Source organism: Perna viridis, chromosome 15, assembly GCF_037379345.1.
Source record: "Perna viridis isolate PV_CMFRI_1.1 ecotype Kerala chromosome 15, ASM3737934v1, whole genome shotgun sequence".
Classification (NCBI taxonomy): domain Eukaryota; kingdom Metazoa; phylum Mollusca; class Bivalvia; order Mytilida; family Mytilidae; genus Perna; species Perna viridis.
The window spans coordinates 403,145-420,991 of NC_142459.1; the positions used below are offsets into that span (position 1 = coordinate 403,145).

General features: G+C 34.5%; 1 protein-coding gene across 2 annotated transcripts; it reads left to right on the forward strand.

The window, feature by feature from the left end:
* Window positions 1–8,873: 8,873 nt before the first annotated feature.
* On the forward strand, window positions 8,874–15,620 carry LOC148596452 (cathepsin L-like peptidase). Of its 2 annotated transcripts, none has more exons than XM_088563343.1 (9): window positions 8,874–8,985; window positions 9,306–9,439; window positions 10,204–10,309; window positions 11,313–11,465; window positions 12,584–12,707; window positions 13,752–13,852; window positions 14,259–14,424; window positions 14,984–15,089; window positions 15,376–15,620. In XM_088563343.1, exons 2-9 carry the CDS (start codon window positions 9,306–9,308, stop codon window positions 15,473–15,475), a joined length of 990 nt encoding a protein of 329 aa, XP_088419469.1. In that variant the 5' UTR covers window positions 8,874–8,985; the 3' UTR covers window positions 15,476–15,620. The 2 variants fall into 2 exon arrangements, with proteins under 2 accessions (XP_088419469.1, XP_088419470.1); XM_088563344.1 differs by lacking the exon at window positions 8,874–8,985 and adding an exon at window positions 9,035–9,059.
* Window positions 15,621–17,847: the final 2,227 nt, after the last annotated feature.

The window sequence follows — 17,847 nt, forward strand, 5'->3', positions numbered from 1 at the left end:
CTTTAGATTTGACACAGTAACGCCCTCTTTCGATTTGACACAGTAAGGACTTCTTTACATCTCAGACAGTAACGCCTACTCAAGATTTGATACAGTACCAACTACTTTGGATTTGAAACAGTCAAGCCTGTTTTAGATTTGATAAAGTAACGCCTACTTTAGATTTGAGACAGTTACGCTTTGTTTAGATTTGACAAAGTTGCGCCTACTTTTGATTTGAGGCAGTAACTCCTACTTTAGATTTCAGATAGTAACGCTTTCTTTAGATTTGATACAGTAACGCATACTTTAGATTTAACACAGTAACGCATACTTTAAATTTGAGATTTGTATGCCTACACTAGATTTGACATAGTAAGTCCTACTTAAGATTTGACAACGTAAATCCTACGTTAGATTTGACAGAGTAACATCTACTTTAGATTTGACACAGAAACGCCTATTTTAGATGTGTCATAGTAATGCTTATTTTAGATTTGAGACTTGAAACATCTACTCTTAGATTTGACACAGTTACGCCTACTTTAGTTTTGACACACTAATGCCTGTTTTGAAAGAGACACAATAACCCCTACATCAGATTTGACACGGTAAAGCTTCCTTAGGCCACCCATTGGTCTTCACTGAACTACGAGGAAACCCTCACACCACAGGGCAGGCCAAAGCCACCCATTGGTCTTCACTGAACTACAAGGAAACCCTCACACCACAGGCCCCAAAATATCATACATGTACACAGATTACTCAAGTAACATAAAAATAAAATAAAGGTAAAAACCAAACAAGACTTACAGAGGTAAAATATTCCAGACTAGGGACAGGCGCAAAATATGTGACAGGGTCAAAGTACTTTGGCGTGGTCACAACACTCCCCCTTTAAAATCTGGCAATTGTGAAAAAAACTATTACACAACTGAATACACCTAAAATTCAGATAAAAAAAAGTCTATGTTCTTTGTTAAAACGGAAATGAATAAACTGAATATAAATTACACAAATGTTCAAACAAAGCAATCCTAGCAATTAACTGACATGCCATTTCCAGACCATTTTAAATCTACAAACAATCGTGTCCCCATCGTGTGTAACATCAATCACAATTCTTCCCATGCGGAGTTGAGAACCACGGCACATAATAAGTCATACAATAAGGACACAACCAGTGTCATGCCGAAAAACTGCTTTATAATATAGTGTTATGATTTCTATTTAAAGAACCTATGATCGAATCAATATTACTACCAAAACAATGTTATCCTCAATGATTAACAATGTCATAACTGTATCTCTTACGAATGGGATTATTCAATGGTTCAGTTAACATATTGGGCGAGTATCTAGCTTTCCGTGCTTTGTGTAGAATATTACCGTAAAACAAATGGTGAACATGACCTAAACGTGAACACGTGAAACAAAGATGAACTACATACACAATATAGCAAAGCGAATGAAAAAGATTACACAAAAAAAACTAAAATACTAACAATATAACTCCCGCAAAAAGCTGGGAGTGATATTGGGTGTTCCTAGAGTGTAGGCATGTCCTGCTTATATCGGGTGCTCCGAGAGACTAGGCATGTCCTGCTGACATTGGGTGTTCCGGGAGGGTAGGCATGTCCTGCTGACATTGGGTGTTCCGAGAGGGTATGCATGTCCTGCTGACATTGGGTGTTCCTAGAGTGTAGGCATGTCCTGCTTATATCGGGTGTTCCGAGAGACTAGGCATGTCCTGCTGACATTGGGTGTTCCGGGAGGGTACGCATGTCCTGCTGACATTGGGTGTTCCGAGAGGGTATACATGTCCTGCTGACATTGGGTGTTCCGGGAGGGTAGGCATGTCATGCTGCACCAGCGACGATCATCATATTGCAAGTTCAAAGACAAAATTGTTTAAGTTGTTATTACCAGTGTAATTAGTCTGCTGGGGGTCTTTTATCTTCCACTTGAATGAAATTCACACATTGTCGACTTTATTTTAAGGGTGTTTTAAGAAATAGCGTACATGTAATCAGTTGAAGCTTAAACAATCTATACCACTATGTACTTGTCGCCGAATGGGACTCTTGTGGTTTTGTACTCAAAATTCAATTTTGAACAGACAAAAGTAAATTTTCTTCAACAAAATGAGTTCAGATTAACAAAATTCAAACATGCTACAAATTTTCAATTTTCTATCCAACATAGTTTTGTACGACAACAATGATTTTGTTATGACGGAATTCGATTTTGTGTACACAAAATTGATTTTGATTACAAAAAGATCAAGTCCTATTCGGCCCCAAGTGTTATGATCCCCAGATCAGAATTTAAACAGAAATTGTGTACACATTGGTGGGGGGATTTTCGTATACTGTTCGTAGTTATACTTCAGTTAAATTTTCATATCGTTTTGATAAAAAAAAATTTCAATGAAAGGGTACCAGTAAAAATTGTCTGCACATTTATTTAACTGTTGGACATTCGCTTCCGTGTTGAAACAATGCTGTATTTCAAATGTAATGAATCAATTATCATTATAAGCAGAGGTAGCCGATCGTTTACTCTCGTACTAATCGCTGCAGACAAGCCTTTCAAAATTCTCTGACATCAAATGACTATAGCAATCAGATACCGCTAAATAAAATCATTCACTTTTTCCGGACTTTGTAAGATTCTCGTATTTTCTGAGAAGACTGTTTAGAGTAAGGAGCTGTTCGGAGCTTGATCATCGTTAACTCTCTCGTATCATTCATTTTTGTGCTAATACAGTTTGCCTCACGACGAAGATAATTTTATGTTCTTTCTTTGTTTGTTTGTTTGTTTTTTTTTTTGCATTTCTTACAGTATCTGTCCATTTTCGTCATCACTGCCTGATCATAACCTCTTTCCTTGTTTTCTGTTCTGATTTGTTATATAATTTGACACAATAATGTAAAAAATGGCCTCAAAACCAATAAAAAATGACCCTATCTCGCTCATTTGTCGTATTCGTGGTATTCACGATTAGATTGAATTAACTTTCCTCTAAAAAGACTTATTACATTTCACATGATAGTGACTGTTTAAATTTTAACTAGCGTGTAATACAGTACGCTGGTTTCATCAAATATAATAAATGGTCATCAACAATCGACGTACTAGTTACTTACTATCATTTCAAAATGACGTCATTTCCGACAGAACCATGTTTCAGCCTGCCCCCGCACACAAGTCGTATAAATTAGATAATATCAACGTACAAATAAATAAATAAATAAATAAATAAACAGAAAACTGTGAGCAATGCTCTATGACTTGCACGATACCCCCACCCTCCCATTTGATAGCATGCACCTGTTGACTTCTAAATTAATCTGGACTAAATCAAAAATAAGAGGTACATGTATACACAGGAAATTCATAATAAAAAAATGAGTGAAGCTTTCATTAAATTCCATTCAGTGATGTAGGAAGAATAACGGACAAAATGTGGGTACCATATTCATGAATACAGAGTATATTTATTCGGTACATGAAACCCCAAAATGTATTCAGAGCAAGATCTAAAAGAAGAGGTTCACAATCGGAATATACAATTAAGATTCTATGAAAGTTTCATTAAGTCCATTCAGTAGTGTAGGATGAATAACTGCTCCTCTGTGTCACGGAAGAAAGGAAGTACTGCCAGAAGAACGGACAACCCTATCCCTATATAGTAAAAGGTACCCCACTCTTCAAATGGGTAAATAGTAAGTAACTAGTACAAACTTTTACTACGTAAAATCATTGTATTCCTTGTACATATCTAAAGTCTTTTTGATAATGTGTATAAACACAAAATATGTAAATATTGATAAATATTTAGGTCATTACACAAAAATTCTTTTTAAGCTGCCTCCTCTTTTGAGAAAGTTAATCGAGATGGTGTCCGCCCATCAGTCCGCCTCCAATATACATGGATAACCAGTTGCAGCTAATTCCAGGGGAGGATCGAATTCAGGACTTAGACCCCTCCTTTTATTAAAGTTTACGTCCATTTTGTACAAAAATTAAGCAAAAATGAGCGAATTATAGTTTGCCTCCCTTTCACCAATTTCATGTACGTATCCATCCGCGATCTCTGGTACATACCTGTTCACCAACCTGCTGACCCACCACAGAACCCGAGTTCACCAACCTGTTAACCCTCCCATATATTTCTCATTATTTTTTAATATCAAAACCCCTAGAGTATTATTGCTTCAGTAAAAAATGGCTTATTTGGTATTTTCTGTTTATTTCTATCACAATTTATACTTCCGGGGTTCTTTTGATGAATTTTGACGATTTTCATAGAATTTATCAAAAAATGTGAAAAATGGGATTTTCGAATTTTCGGTCAAAAGTCACACAAATTAGACTCTGCAAGTTATTGCTCAACTAAAACGTCTCAAACTCGGTATCATTCGATAGATAATATAATTTTCGACATAAATAAACCACGAAAAACTAATTTTCAAGAAAGAACTTTCAAAAAATGTTAGAAATATTATCCCTACTGGTCTCAGTATCAAACAGAATTCTCATTCACAGCATACTGATATTGTAGAACTCATATTTTAGTCATTCATAATTAAGGTGATGTTGTATCTAACATGTCTGATCAATTCAAGAGCTTAGATTTTCCTTTTGGGGGTCACATTACTATAAGATCGGAAAAATGGGAAATTTCAGAATTTAAGAATTTTCTACTATATCACCCTATATTGTCTTTTTTTCAGAATACCGTAGTTTAAACAAGCTTTTGTGTGACACAGTACATTGATATAATGTCTTAGCTTAAAAATGAGCTCAAGTAATAAATATTTGAACTATTCCAAGTCAAGTTAGGTGGAAAATTGCCCCCCTACCCATGATAAAAAATGCCTCAACATGAACTAAAATGTTAATTTTTGGCATATAAACGGGGTACGATAGACATGTTGTTTCTAGTATTTTAAAAATCGATGTATTCAACATACCTGCTCATTTCAGGCGCGTATATTTCAGTTTCTACATGACAATAATGAGTTTTTCATAAAAAGGTATATTTTCGGATTTTCTTTCATTTCAACGGTAATTGGTATTTTTTTTTCAATTAAGTACCCTACTTTAAACAAACTTTTGCATATACAAACACGTCGTTTTAGCATTTAAGCTATCTAATGAGCCAAGGCATCGCATACTTTAACGTATTCCAAGCCATAAAGACGGAAGAATTGTACCCCATGCCCACTAAAGTGTCTGAAAAACCCAGAATTCGTATGTGTTAGATTTGCATTTTTTAATGGTGTTGGATAGATGCATGTCAATCATTCATAATAGTTGTTCCTTTAAAACCTTATATGTATAAAAGTAATGATAGCAAACAAAATCAAATCATGTAAAAACTGTGATATTTTAAACAAAAATTATACAACTTACTTGCTAAAATGCGTGATAATCTGTTTTATTCTTAAATTACCTTTTTTGTAATATTTTGTCGTCTTCGGGACAATAAAACATAATTTTGCTTAACAATGTGATTGATACAAGAAGATGTCCATAATAAATGCCAGACAGACATTGCGTGCAGTTCCTGTACGCTATAAATAATCATTTTTTTTAGCATTGGGGCAGTTTTTAGTGGGTAGGGGTACCATTCTTTCGCCCAAATGTCCTGGAATACGTTTAATCGTGCATTGCCTTGGCTCATTAGATAGGTAAGATGCTACTTAAATGTGTTTGAATATACAAAAGCTTGTTTGAAGTAGGGCACTTGAAAAAACATTGCCCATTATAGGCGAAATGGAAGAAAATATTAAAATCTGAAAATTCCCGTTTTTATGAAAAACTCATTTTTGTCATCTTGAAACTGAAAATAACTCGCCTGGAATGAAAAGATATGTTGAATACATCGATAATTAAGACAATAGTACCCAACATGTCTTTTTAACATCGATTATGTGACTAAAATTTTGGTTCATATTTAAGTATTCTTTTCATGGGTGGGGTGGCAATTGTTCACCTAATTGGACTTGGAAAAGTTCAAATATTTATTATTTGGGCTCATTACAAAACTACGACACTATTTAATTGTATTTGAATATACAAAAGCTTATTTGAAGTACGGTATTTAAAAAAAATGCCAATGATAGGTGAAATGGAAGGAAATGTGAAATTCTGAAATTTCCACTTTTTTATGAAAAACTCATTATTGTCACATTGAAACTGAAAAATACGCCCCTGAAATGAGAATTTATGTTGAATACATCGATAATTAAAACAACAGCACCCAAAATGTCTATTGTACACCGTTTATATATTAATTATTAACATTTGGGTTCATGTTGAGGCATTTTTATTCATGGATGGGGTGGCAATTTTTCACCTAACTTGACTTACAAAAGTTCAAATATTCATGGTATTCTGAAAAAAAAAAGGGAAATAACGGATGATATAGAAGAAATTTTGAAATTCTGAAAATTCCTCTTTTTACGATTTTATAGTAATTATTACCCCAAGAAGAAAATTTAAGCGCCTGAATTTATCAGATATATTGGGAACATCATTATCTTAATTATGAATACCTAAAATATGAGTTTTACGGTGTCGGTATGCTGTGAATGAGAATTCTGTTTGATACTGAGACGAGCTTACTAAGGGTAAGGATAATATTTTTAACATTTTTTGAAAATCCTTTATAGAAAATTAGTTTTTCGTTGTTTATTTATGTAGAAATCGAATGACACGTGAATGAGACGTTTTAGTTGAGCAATAACTTCTAGAGTCGAATTTATGTGACTTTTGACCGAAAAATCGAAAATCCCATTTTTTTGCATGTTTTGATTAATTCTGACTACGAAAATCGCCAAAATTCATCAAAAGAACTCCAGAAGTATAAATTGTAACAATACTAAATAGAAAATACCATTTTTACTGAAGCATTAATACTCTAGGAGTTTTGACATTGAACAATATGTCAATTTAAGCGATTTTTCTGCGGGGTAGTGGTACATTTTTTTTCATTTTACCGGCAAACCTAAGTGTTACCGCAACTTCCTTGGTACTATTGTAAAGCTTAGACATTGGGCTACATTATGATACATATATATGTCAATTTATTACGTTCTGTAGAAAGAAGAATTTCGTAGAATAAAAAAACTTTAAAAATAGATTTTTGCCCCAACGAGGTATAAAAAGTAGCCAAAAATACAAAAATGCTTCAGTTTATTTTTGGCGACAAAAAAAAATTCGTGAATGGGAGGTATAAGGGTAATTGAAAATCATATTTTTGGTTAATGAGTGGGGTACACGGGGGGGGGGGTTATCTCAGTCCACGGGGGTTATCTCAGTCCACGTAATACTAGACCTCTTCCTGTTTACTGTGGTTTAGGTTAATTGTTGTATTTTTCTGTACTCTTTCAGTTTTTGTATTTACTTCTTTTTTATTAATTTGCTATTTGATCTATAACTATGTTGTGAGGTAGCTCGATTTCTCCGACGATTGTACCTTCCGTATAGTTTTCTGATTTTAAACGTGTAGTCTGGCATTATCCAATACCATTTCCGGTTTTCAAGATAGATTTATAAAGCGAATAATAAGAGCCGGGTATCGTATCACATCGAAAATCCCATATAATTTATTTTCCTATCCTTGAAAGGTACAAAAGGAAAAAAAGTGAAATTCGTCAACTAAAATGATATCAGATAAACAAATTGAATGTTAATATCTGGCGCAATCATGATGATAATACAAGGTCAGAGTGACACTGCATTTATATTGGTTACAATTGATTATTTGTTTGGGTTTTATATACGGACAGTTCGACAGAATACTATTGGCCTTTATAAGGCGGTTGTGACCCAAAATGTGGACAAGTACAACTAGTGAAGAACTGAACGAGATATTTAGCGTCAGTATGTCAGTGTATGAATCTTCTATGCTGACGTGTGACACTTAGGTCATGGGTATATCCGGTACCCCCAACCCACCCCACCCCCACCCCACCACACACACACTTTAACTCTAAAAAAAAACATTATTACATTCAATTAATTAATCTCATAAAAACCATACACAGGCAAATTTTGATCACGTGAAACTTATACGGAATTAACAAGATTTTCACGTTACATAAAATTCATATGAAGATATCAAGTAAAAAATTACATTAAGACGCGATTCACACGATTTTCACATGAAATGTATCACAAATTGTATTTACTTAATTCCAGTTTCTAGACCTATGATCAATTCACGTGTGATCTCGCAAAGAAAATACATTATTATAAACTTTTCAGATTTCTTTAAAAGTAGGAAAACTTAAGAATTCAAACTTGTATCAAAAAACTTAAGCAACTTTCATAAAAATGGCAATATATTTGTTATTTTGGACAGTTTTCATTGCTAGTTGTCTACAGATCCGCGACTGTTTCCTCTTTCATGAATAGAATTCAGCAAAGTGTCACACAAATCACTTAATCTTATTTTCGCATTTAATTAAGAAACATTATTTTTTTCTTTTTTCTAGAAACAGGGACAATGCATTGCATTTCCTTGTGTCATCCTTTTTGGGGGTGACTGGTGTCGTATTGGTTATCGCGAATTCAAGGAAGGTCATGCCGGGTGTATACCCCACCTAACCACACACCCCACTTTTGGGAGAAAATGGAATGCTTTTGCATGAATTCTTGCTTTTTCACAAACTCCAAAAAAAAGAAAATAATAATTTAATTCCCTCATAACCTTAAATCCTAGATCCACTCCTCTATTATGTGGCAGGGGACAGGAGGAGCTATAATTAAGGGAATGGGTTCGTGTTTCATAAATAATCTTCAGTTAATTAAATTGACTATATAACATTTATTATAATTTGCTTGGCCTATCTGTATTACATAGCAGATATGTCTACATCACATGATTATCATAAAAGTCACATGATTGTCACTTGATACTTGTAACTTTGCACTGTATAAATTCGGGCCTCCCCAAAGGTACACCTTTAACATGATAATAACCGAATCAAGGTAAGTGCAAAGTTACAAATATCAAGTGACAATCATATAAATAATTAAACTGGACGAATACAAAAAATACATAAGTATGTTTATTCACATAATTTAAACTGGATGACGTGATTGAAACGTTTGGTGAATTTCTATGTGATTTTTTTTCTTTCTTTTGTTTTTCTTTTTTTTTTCCTCTTAAAAGGTGCTTCTAGAATCGTGCAAATAATAAATATCAAAACAATCGAATGTAGGTTTTGGTCTTAACTCAGTAACTTTTACTAACAATTCATGTTCGGTTATAGTGCTATTGAGTCGTGGAACATTTTTTAATCATGTAGATGAAACTCCTCGTATGTCTGCTGTGTGTTGGGGTTGCCCTAACAAAACCCCTCAGTCCAGAACTAAATGATGAATGGGAACTCTTTAAACAGAACTACAATAAAAACTATGGAGAAAAAGAACATATGCTTAGGTGAGACACTTATCAATAATTAATCTCAAAAACTGTCGAGACATTATCGGTTAAACCCAGAATCTACCGATACAAATCGGTAAATCTGAAACAAACCGAACAAACCGGAAACTATTTGTAACAATCAGTAAAAGCCGAAACCTAACGAATAACAATTGACAAAACCCAGGACTAAATCAGGTAAAAAAATAATACTAAACAAATCTGACAATTTCAATTTGAACAAAATATGAACCAGAGGTTTGTATACAAGTACTTCCGTTTCAGTTTGTAAATTAATCTATTCGAACTTTAAATAGCACTCCAAATAAGAATCATGCGAAATGTGATTCATGGTTGGAAAGACTACGTATTTTTATTTTTGATATTTTTTGTTTTAAATTTTATAGTAAACAGAAATTAACATGTGGCTTTTCATATAACCCTTGTTCTTAGGAGATAAACTTATATAGAATGTACTGTGTAATTCAAAATTAAGGTAGGTAACTCTGTAAGTGACACTAAAATACAATAGAAACTGTCGGATTTTTAATGTGGATTATATATAAAGAGCAGATTGAAATGAATCATTATACATGTCATCATATAGACCTCTGAAGCAACTTAATAACAAAAATAAATATGTATCACATATTTCAGAATGTGCATGATTCTTACAATGACTATTACTTAACAACAAGAAAAAAAAAGAAAAAAAAACAGAAACTGATAAGGATATAATTATATTCTGCGAAAAGTTCTGTTTTAATCATGTTTACTTACAGACGATTGATCTGGGAAGACAATGTGAAATACATCCAACACCACAATCTTGCAGCAGACAGAGGAGACCATACTTTTTGGCTTGGAGTCAACGAATACGCAGACTTGGTATATATTCAATTAATTACTTACTTAAATTAATTAATTACTGGAACAGGGTTATGTTGCTACAAGATTGAAGTCATCACTACAGAAGTTTTATGGTCGTCATCATGAACTCGTGGATCGTTATGGTGCATCCATCAGCACCATGAAAACTGATTTATTCAACGGGTCATAGTTTTCCTTTCCTCGTTTGTCTACCCCGGACTTGACTTTTTATGAGCAACTCGGCGGTTGTTTCTAGAAAAGCAGAGGACGCTTACCGTACCGGTGCACCTGGTCCATGCTCCCAGTTTTTAGTGGAGTCCGAGTTGCTCATTTACTTTTGTTACTTTGTATGTATGATTTTAGTTACTTTATGTTTTTTGTTGTGTATGTCTGTTTTCCATGTCTGGTCTTTGTCCCTGGATTACATTCTTTTGATTACCGCTATAACCTTGGTTCCCATGATTACTCTTTCAACTATTAAGAGACAACTAGTACCCAGTTCTGGGATTATACAGGGTGATACTCGACACATTAACCGGAACTACTTACTGGAGAGTTAGTGAAACGGAAATGGCCGAGTAGTTCCAATAGTTACGTAGAATAACCTTGCACATTATACTGCTATATTGGAGTAACTAAGTGCGCCGCAGACTCGTACGCAAGACAATACTGGCTCTTGCTAGGAATAAACGAGTATGCCGCAGACAGTGGTGGATGCTGGAAGGACCGGGGAGTTCCGGCTGTTGAAACCTCTATCTATATGTAGAAAATTGGTTTCAATTTCGTCCACAATATTGACATAAATTTGCAAAATGATAGCTAGCCTGGAAACCTCACTTTATGAAATTGATGATTTGTGGGTCGAGCCTGGCAGACATGCGTATAACCCTCTTAGCTGGAAGTCAAAACGTGTGCAGACTATGCATAGTACATCTGTATTCAAACAGAGAGTATATGAGTATAACGTTCAATTAAAAATATCCAAAGAGTAATGAATACTAATTCAAACTTTATTTTAAAGGCAACTGATGAGTTTGTCAGCATGATGAATGGCTATAGAATGAACCCCAACAGAACAGCTGGCGCCACCTACCTTCCTCCCAGCAACGTTGGTGATTTACCAGACACTGTCGATTGGAGACAAAAGGGCTACGTCACACCAATCAAAAACCAGGTTAGGATTGACTTGAATTCGTTTTTTTTCTCCAAAGATTATATATCTCGGCCATATACAGTATTAACGCCTCATTCTAAGAAAATTACTACTGCGCACAACGGTAATGAAGTGCTTTGAATATATTGTGATTTTTTTTATCAACAAAGATATATAATAAATACACAAGTAGGTTATTTAATCTGCGGGTTTCTAGCTTCGCGAATCAGTGGCTTGCTTTGTATCAGTCTTTTTCTTCTGAAATACATTTTGGTTAACCCCCAGCCCACCCACGTATACACAATTCGCTCAATTTCAAATTAATTGGTACTTATTCGTTAAACTATTGATTACTTTCTCAAAGATTTCGGGAACAATAATATGATTATATTTCCGTTACTGAAACAATAATATGGTTTTATTTTCGTATTAGGTTACTGAAAACAATAATCGCATATCACCCAGTAAACAAAGCAATCGCAATGATTAAAAGTAGTTCTAACCGACTCCTCTTTTACTAATTATTTGTACAGTGTTTGTAATCTGTCGTTCTTCGAGGAACCAAATTTTCTTTTTGACGCTAATAAGAACTTAACTGCCGTTTGTCCTATAAATGCCCTTTTCCTATCTTGAAAATTAGACGGTTCTTTCGTTTTCTCTTGGATATTTTCCACATTCATTTCACCAAAATCAATTAAAATTCCAATCTCCCGCACAGAGCTGTATTCGTTATTTTACAGCTTTCGTGTCACACTCATGACTATAAGCTTGTCTCTATATACAAAGCAAAAAGTATTTAATGTGTCGTGTATTAGTGACACAATAAACACCCTGTACAAGTTAGCGGAGTAATCTTCAGGAAGAGGATATTAGGTTAACAGAGGATATTTGAAAACTTCCGTAGATTTTTTGCTGTGACTTGAGTAATATAACAAACAATACTTGCTGGTGTGTTTACACTTATTTCAGACTTTTTGTTGATCACTGTAAGTACTTACTGTTTTTATAAAGTGTGCATTTGTTGCGTTTCACCATATCTGGTCCCTTTTCTATTGGATACACTTTTAGTTTCAGTCTGCTATAAGAAGTGACATTAAAAAAATCCATCTGTATTTCACCAAAACTTGTAATGCTTGTAGGGACATTGTGGATCATGTTGGTCTTTCTCTGCCACTGGTTCCCTCGAAGGACAGCATTTTAAGAAAGCTGGGAAACTCGTTTCTTTGTCGGAACAAAATCTCGTTGACTGCTCTAAAGCCGAAGGTAAGCCTTTGTCAGAATAAAACCTCGTTGACCTCTCTAAACCAGAAGCTAAATTTACTACAGTAAATTACCAAAAATGTAAAACAGGAACAACCCAATCTCTTTTTGATCCACTTTGTAATTTCTTTAAACGGTACTTATTGTATAGAGTGTATCAGACGCTATCAATATAGCGAGAATGGATATAGTGACTGTGTCAAAGAGAAATTTACCCCATCGGTTGGAAAATGCCAGCTCATGCAAGGTCACCAATGAGTATTCAATCATCGACGAAGAAACCCTCACACCACAGGGCGGACTGCAGTTGGCGCTAAAACATTATACACAGGTACAACGAAATAGCTGTCCATATAGAGTCCAGCATCATAAAAGAAAACTGAAAGTGAAAACATAGCAAGACATATAGAGGCCAGAAATTCCTGACTTGAGACAGTCGCAAAAATACGGCGGGATAAAAGTACTTCGGCGTGGTCGCAGTCCTCCTCCTTTTTTAAATCTGGTTACTGTGGAAAAATATTACATAATTAAACACACCTTAATCAGTTCAAAAAGGTCGGAGTCACTTGTTAAAGTAGAAACAAAGAAAGTGATTATACGTTACACAAACGCGCAGACAAAGGGACTACTAGCAGTTTGCTGACATGCCCACTCAAGACCATTTAAAAAATACAAAAAGTTATGTCCTCATCGTATGCAATTTCAGTCCCAATTCTTCCCATGTGGGATTGAGAATCACAGTACATCATAAGTCATACAATATGGACACGGTCCATGTAATGCCGAAAATTGCTTTTAAATATAGTGTTAGTATCTATGTTAAAACCCTATGAGTGTATCAATATGCTATCTTTAACGATTTGTCAATAACTGTATCCCTTATGAACTTCAAGTAACGTAACAATTGGGAAAAAAAGGTTTCAAAGGAACTTATTAAATTGAATTGTTTTGTATATGATATATACATATACAAACATAAAACATACCGTCTTTAAAGTTGACTGCCCGCCTGATTCTTAACTGAGTTTGAATGTTGTTCTCCTGAAGGTAACAAAGGTTGTATGGGAGGGTTGATGGACAATGCTTTCATGTACATCGAGAAAAATAAAGGCATCGATACAGAGGAATCGTACCCATACATGGCAAAGGTTCGTATAACGCTTGGCTAGGACCATTAACTTTTTAACTTTTCAAATTACAAAACTATATTTTGTGATGTAAACCCGTTTGCTATCGAGTCCAAAATTGCAGGGGAAACGTTTGATATTTTTTTCAGGAAATATGGAATCGGTCTGATAGGGTCTCTAAGTTTAGGTTTAAAGTATCACTTTAGAGCTTCAATCTCTGAACAGGTCAATCTAGACGCTGCAGCCAGCACTCTCAGAAAGTCGGGAAAAGTGAATGATCTTACGCGGTTATCCGATTGTAAAACGTCATTTTAATTGAATAATGTTCGAAAAATTCGAAAGGCCTGTCTGCAGCGGTTAATAAGAGAGGAAACGAACGTCTGCCGCTCCGTGGAGCTTTTCATATGCTTATTACATCTGTTTACAGAATGGCGTGTGTAAATTCAAGAGAGATAATGTTGGTGCTACAGATGTTGGTTATACCGATATCAGGAGAGAGAGTGAGGACGAACTCCAGTCGGCTGTGGCCACTGTCGGACCAATCTCTGTTGCTATTGACGCCGGTCACAAATCATTCCAACTATACAGATCTGGTGAGTACTCTATTATTCTTGGAAGTACTGCTAGGATATGGTAATTAAGTACTGTGTAGATGTGGCCGGAACCTATAAATCCGGTGAGTACTGTACTTTATGCACGTGGGAAGTGCTTTTTGGATCTGGTGTGTCCTATATAAATTTCGAAAGCACTGTTAAAAAATGGAGAGAACCTGTAAATCTGGGAGGGACAAGTGTATATCTGGTGAGTACGATATGAAACTGGGAAGTGCTTTTTAAATATAGGGTTAGTTTATAGATGTAACAAAACATACAAATCCGGATTGAATCAAATATATACTGTATTGATCTGATTACTTCCATTGTATATACCGGAATACCATACAGATTTAGAAGTACTCACCATATAGTTTAATAAGTCGAGTTAAAATCTGGGGTGTACTGTTTACAACTGATAAGCACTTAAAAATTTGAGCCCTTGATTGAATACTAATCATTGTGAAGGGGGTACTGTACCAAACTGAAACTGAACATCTGGTGTGACTATGCTGTTACATCAGTGCCTGTCGACTTAAAATCTCCTCGTATAATACAGGTGTATACAGTGAGCCAATGTGCAGCTCGGTAAAACTGGATCACGGTGTTCTGGCTGTGGGTTATGGTACGCACATGGGAGAGGATTACTGGCTTGTCAAAAACAGGTGAGTACTTTATAATCTGAAGAATACTGTACATATATGGTGAATGCTGTGTAGATCTGTTGCTATTCTAGTGAATAGTATTTAGTTCTGATGAGATTTATAAGACCTGGCGAAAATTATACTTCAAAAATCCGATTAATATTTTAAAAATACCACAAAACAGTATTTTAGTAATCATGTAATATGAATAAATTCGAAATTAACAGTTCGATCTATTCCAGTCTTGATTGTTGACTGTGACGTGAACTTTTGTTCCATTAAATTAATGTTTTATTTTCTCCTTTAGTTGGGGCACACAATGGGGAATGGAAGGATACGTGATGATGTCCAGAAATAAGAAAAATATGTGTGGTATTGCTACACAAGCCAGCTATCCACGTGTGTAGGTCATGTGACAGAAGAAACAACCTCCTCATCAAACCTTATTTGTGAAGAATTCTTCTGATCTGCAAGACACTATACATGTCATTTAGTTGACTTTATAATTTCTATTTTTAGACGTAAAATAAATTGAAAAAAAAATACTAAAAATTTCGTTGATTTTTGTATACCACAGCTGAGCAAAGAATATGATACAAATTGTTCAGCGATCAGGGTGGGTCAACAAGAATATGCTACAAATGGATTAGCGATCAGGGTGGGTCAACAAGCATTTTTTGTTAGATTCGTTAATCATTTTGAAAATCTTGTTACGCTAGATATTACAATTTATGACAAAAGAGGTGGTTTTGATTTTCCGGTGGTTAATTTTCAATTTTGGGTGATTTTCCTGAAGTGAATTATGGTATTACATGTTTCATAACTTTTTCTATTTGTAATAAAGTGTCAGTTTTTAACAAATTCCTGACAGAAAAACCTTTGCATCATGGTATCAATATAAAAAAAAAACTTCAAAAAATATTTACCAATTTTTTTTTCACCATTACAAAACTTTGATACAAAAATATAATAGCATATACAGATTCTTAATCAAGAATCGTGTTGCTCACTCACGTTCTTTAAAGATCCTTAGTAGATTTATTAGTAAAGGATGTCTGTTCTTTGATCCTTTTCACAAACAGAAATATTCGACCACTAATTGCATTCCTACGTAAAAACTGTTATTTTTGAATGTTGCACTATATCAAATATTTGACATTACTTCTTCCTACAGATTTACTTCAAAACCTAAAATCCCGCACCTTTTTGAGAATTGGTTCCCTCCAAACTTTTGACTTCTCAACTCTTTATACTACGTTACCACATGATAAATTGAAGTCTCGTTTGAAAGGACTTATTCATCTTTTGCTGTTTCAAAAAATTATGTTGTTCTTGGTTACAAATCCACTTATTTTTCTAAAACATCGCAGAAGGGTAGAGTGTGCTACACAGAAAAACAGGTTTGCGATATGCTTGATTTCCTCATTGATAATATATTTGTCACATTTGGAGGAGCTATTTTTCTACAAGTTGGCATTCCAGTGGGCACTAACTGTGCTCCTCTCCTAGCCGATTTGTTTTTAAATTCATTTCTTCAGAACCTCATAAAGAATAAAAATTTACAAGATGCTAAATCCTTTAACTTTACATACAGATATATTGATGTATTGTCAATCAACAACCCTTCTTTTGGTAAATGGTTACCGTCAATATATCCACCAGAGCTCGAGATAAGGCGGACTACAGAAACCGCCCGTTCTGCACCTTTCTTGAACATACATTTCGAATGGCCAACAATGGCTATCTCAGCACTAAGGTTTATGATAAAAGAGACGAATTTAATTTTAATGTCATAAATTTTCCTTACCTGTGCAGCAATATCCCTTCATCTCCTACATACGGTGTTTATATTTCACAATTGATTAGCTACGCTAGAGCAAGTACTACATGTAACTACTCTGATTTCCTTGAACGCCATAAATATCTACGTAAGACTCCTGAATCAGGGGTATGAGGAAATGCGTCTTAAAAGGTCTCTAACAAGTCTTTTTTTCATATCAGTCCTTGGTTGAAAAATACGAGAAGACAAGAACAAGCTTCAGCAGAGTAATCAAATCTATGAATCAGGTCGGAACTATATATGGAATGAACAAATGATTATCGAGAAAAAAATACTAAAATCAGTACTAAAATCGATGTTGCGACAGGAACTAATGGACCAATTTATACAATCATGGTTTTCAAATATATGTAACTCCTCTCGTGTAGAATTTCATAGTATGTAAAATATTACTTACTTGGGCTAAACAAAGCCAATAGATTTTTGATGTGTAAGTTCTGTTGTTCAAATGTAAAATTTCCTGTTGAAACAGGAAGGTGGTTAAGTATCCCATAACAAGAAAAATCTTATTGAATATTGTTAAACATTGGGAGATTAATTCATTATCTTTTTATCTGCAAAATCCCAATGGTGGTAGAGTTAAAAATAAAGTCGTGCGACTTTATATTCTATACTGAAACGCTTGATTGACTTTATTGTGAATGTAATTTATTTACTTCTGTTGCTATTGATTGTTCGTGTTTGTATTTCCTTGAAGCCCTCTTTTACATGTTATGTGTTGGAGGGTAATGAAGTATCTTGTTATGTCTTATCAATCAAGAAGATCATACTTTATAAAACTCAAGAGGTTATTTTTTGGTACTTGGGCCATGATTTGATCCAATTAATTTCTCTGGCATTAATGTTTAAAAACTACTACACGACAAACCAGCAAATTTGACAATGGACAATCTAAAAAGGAAGAGGCATCCAGAACTTTACATAGTACAATTGAAATGT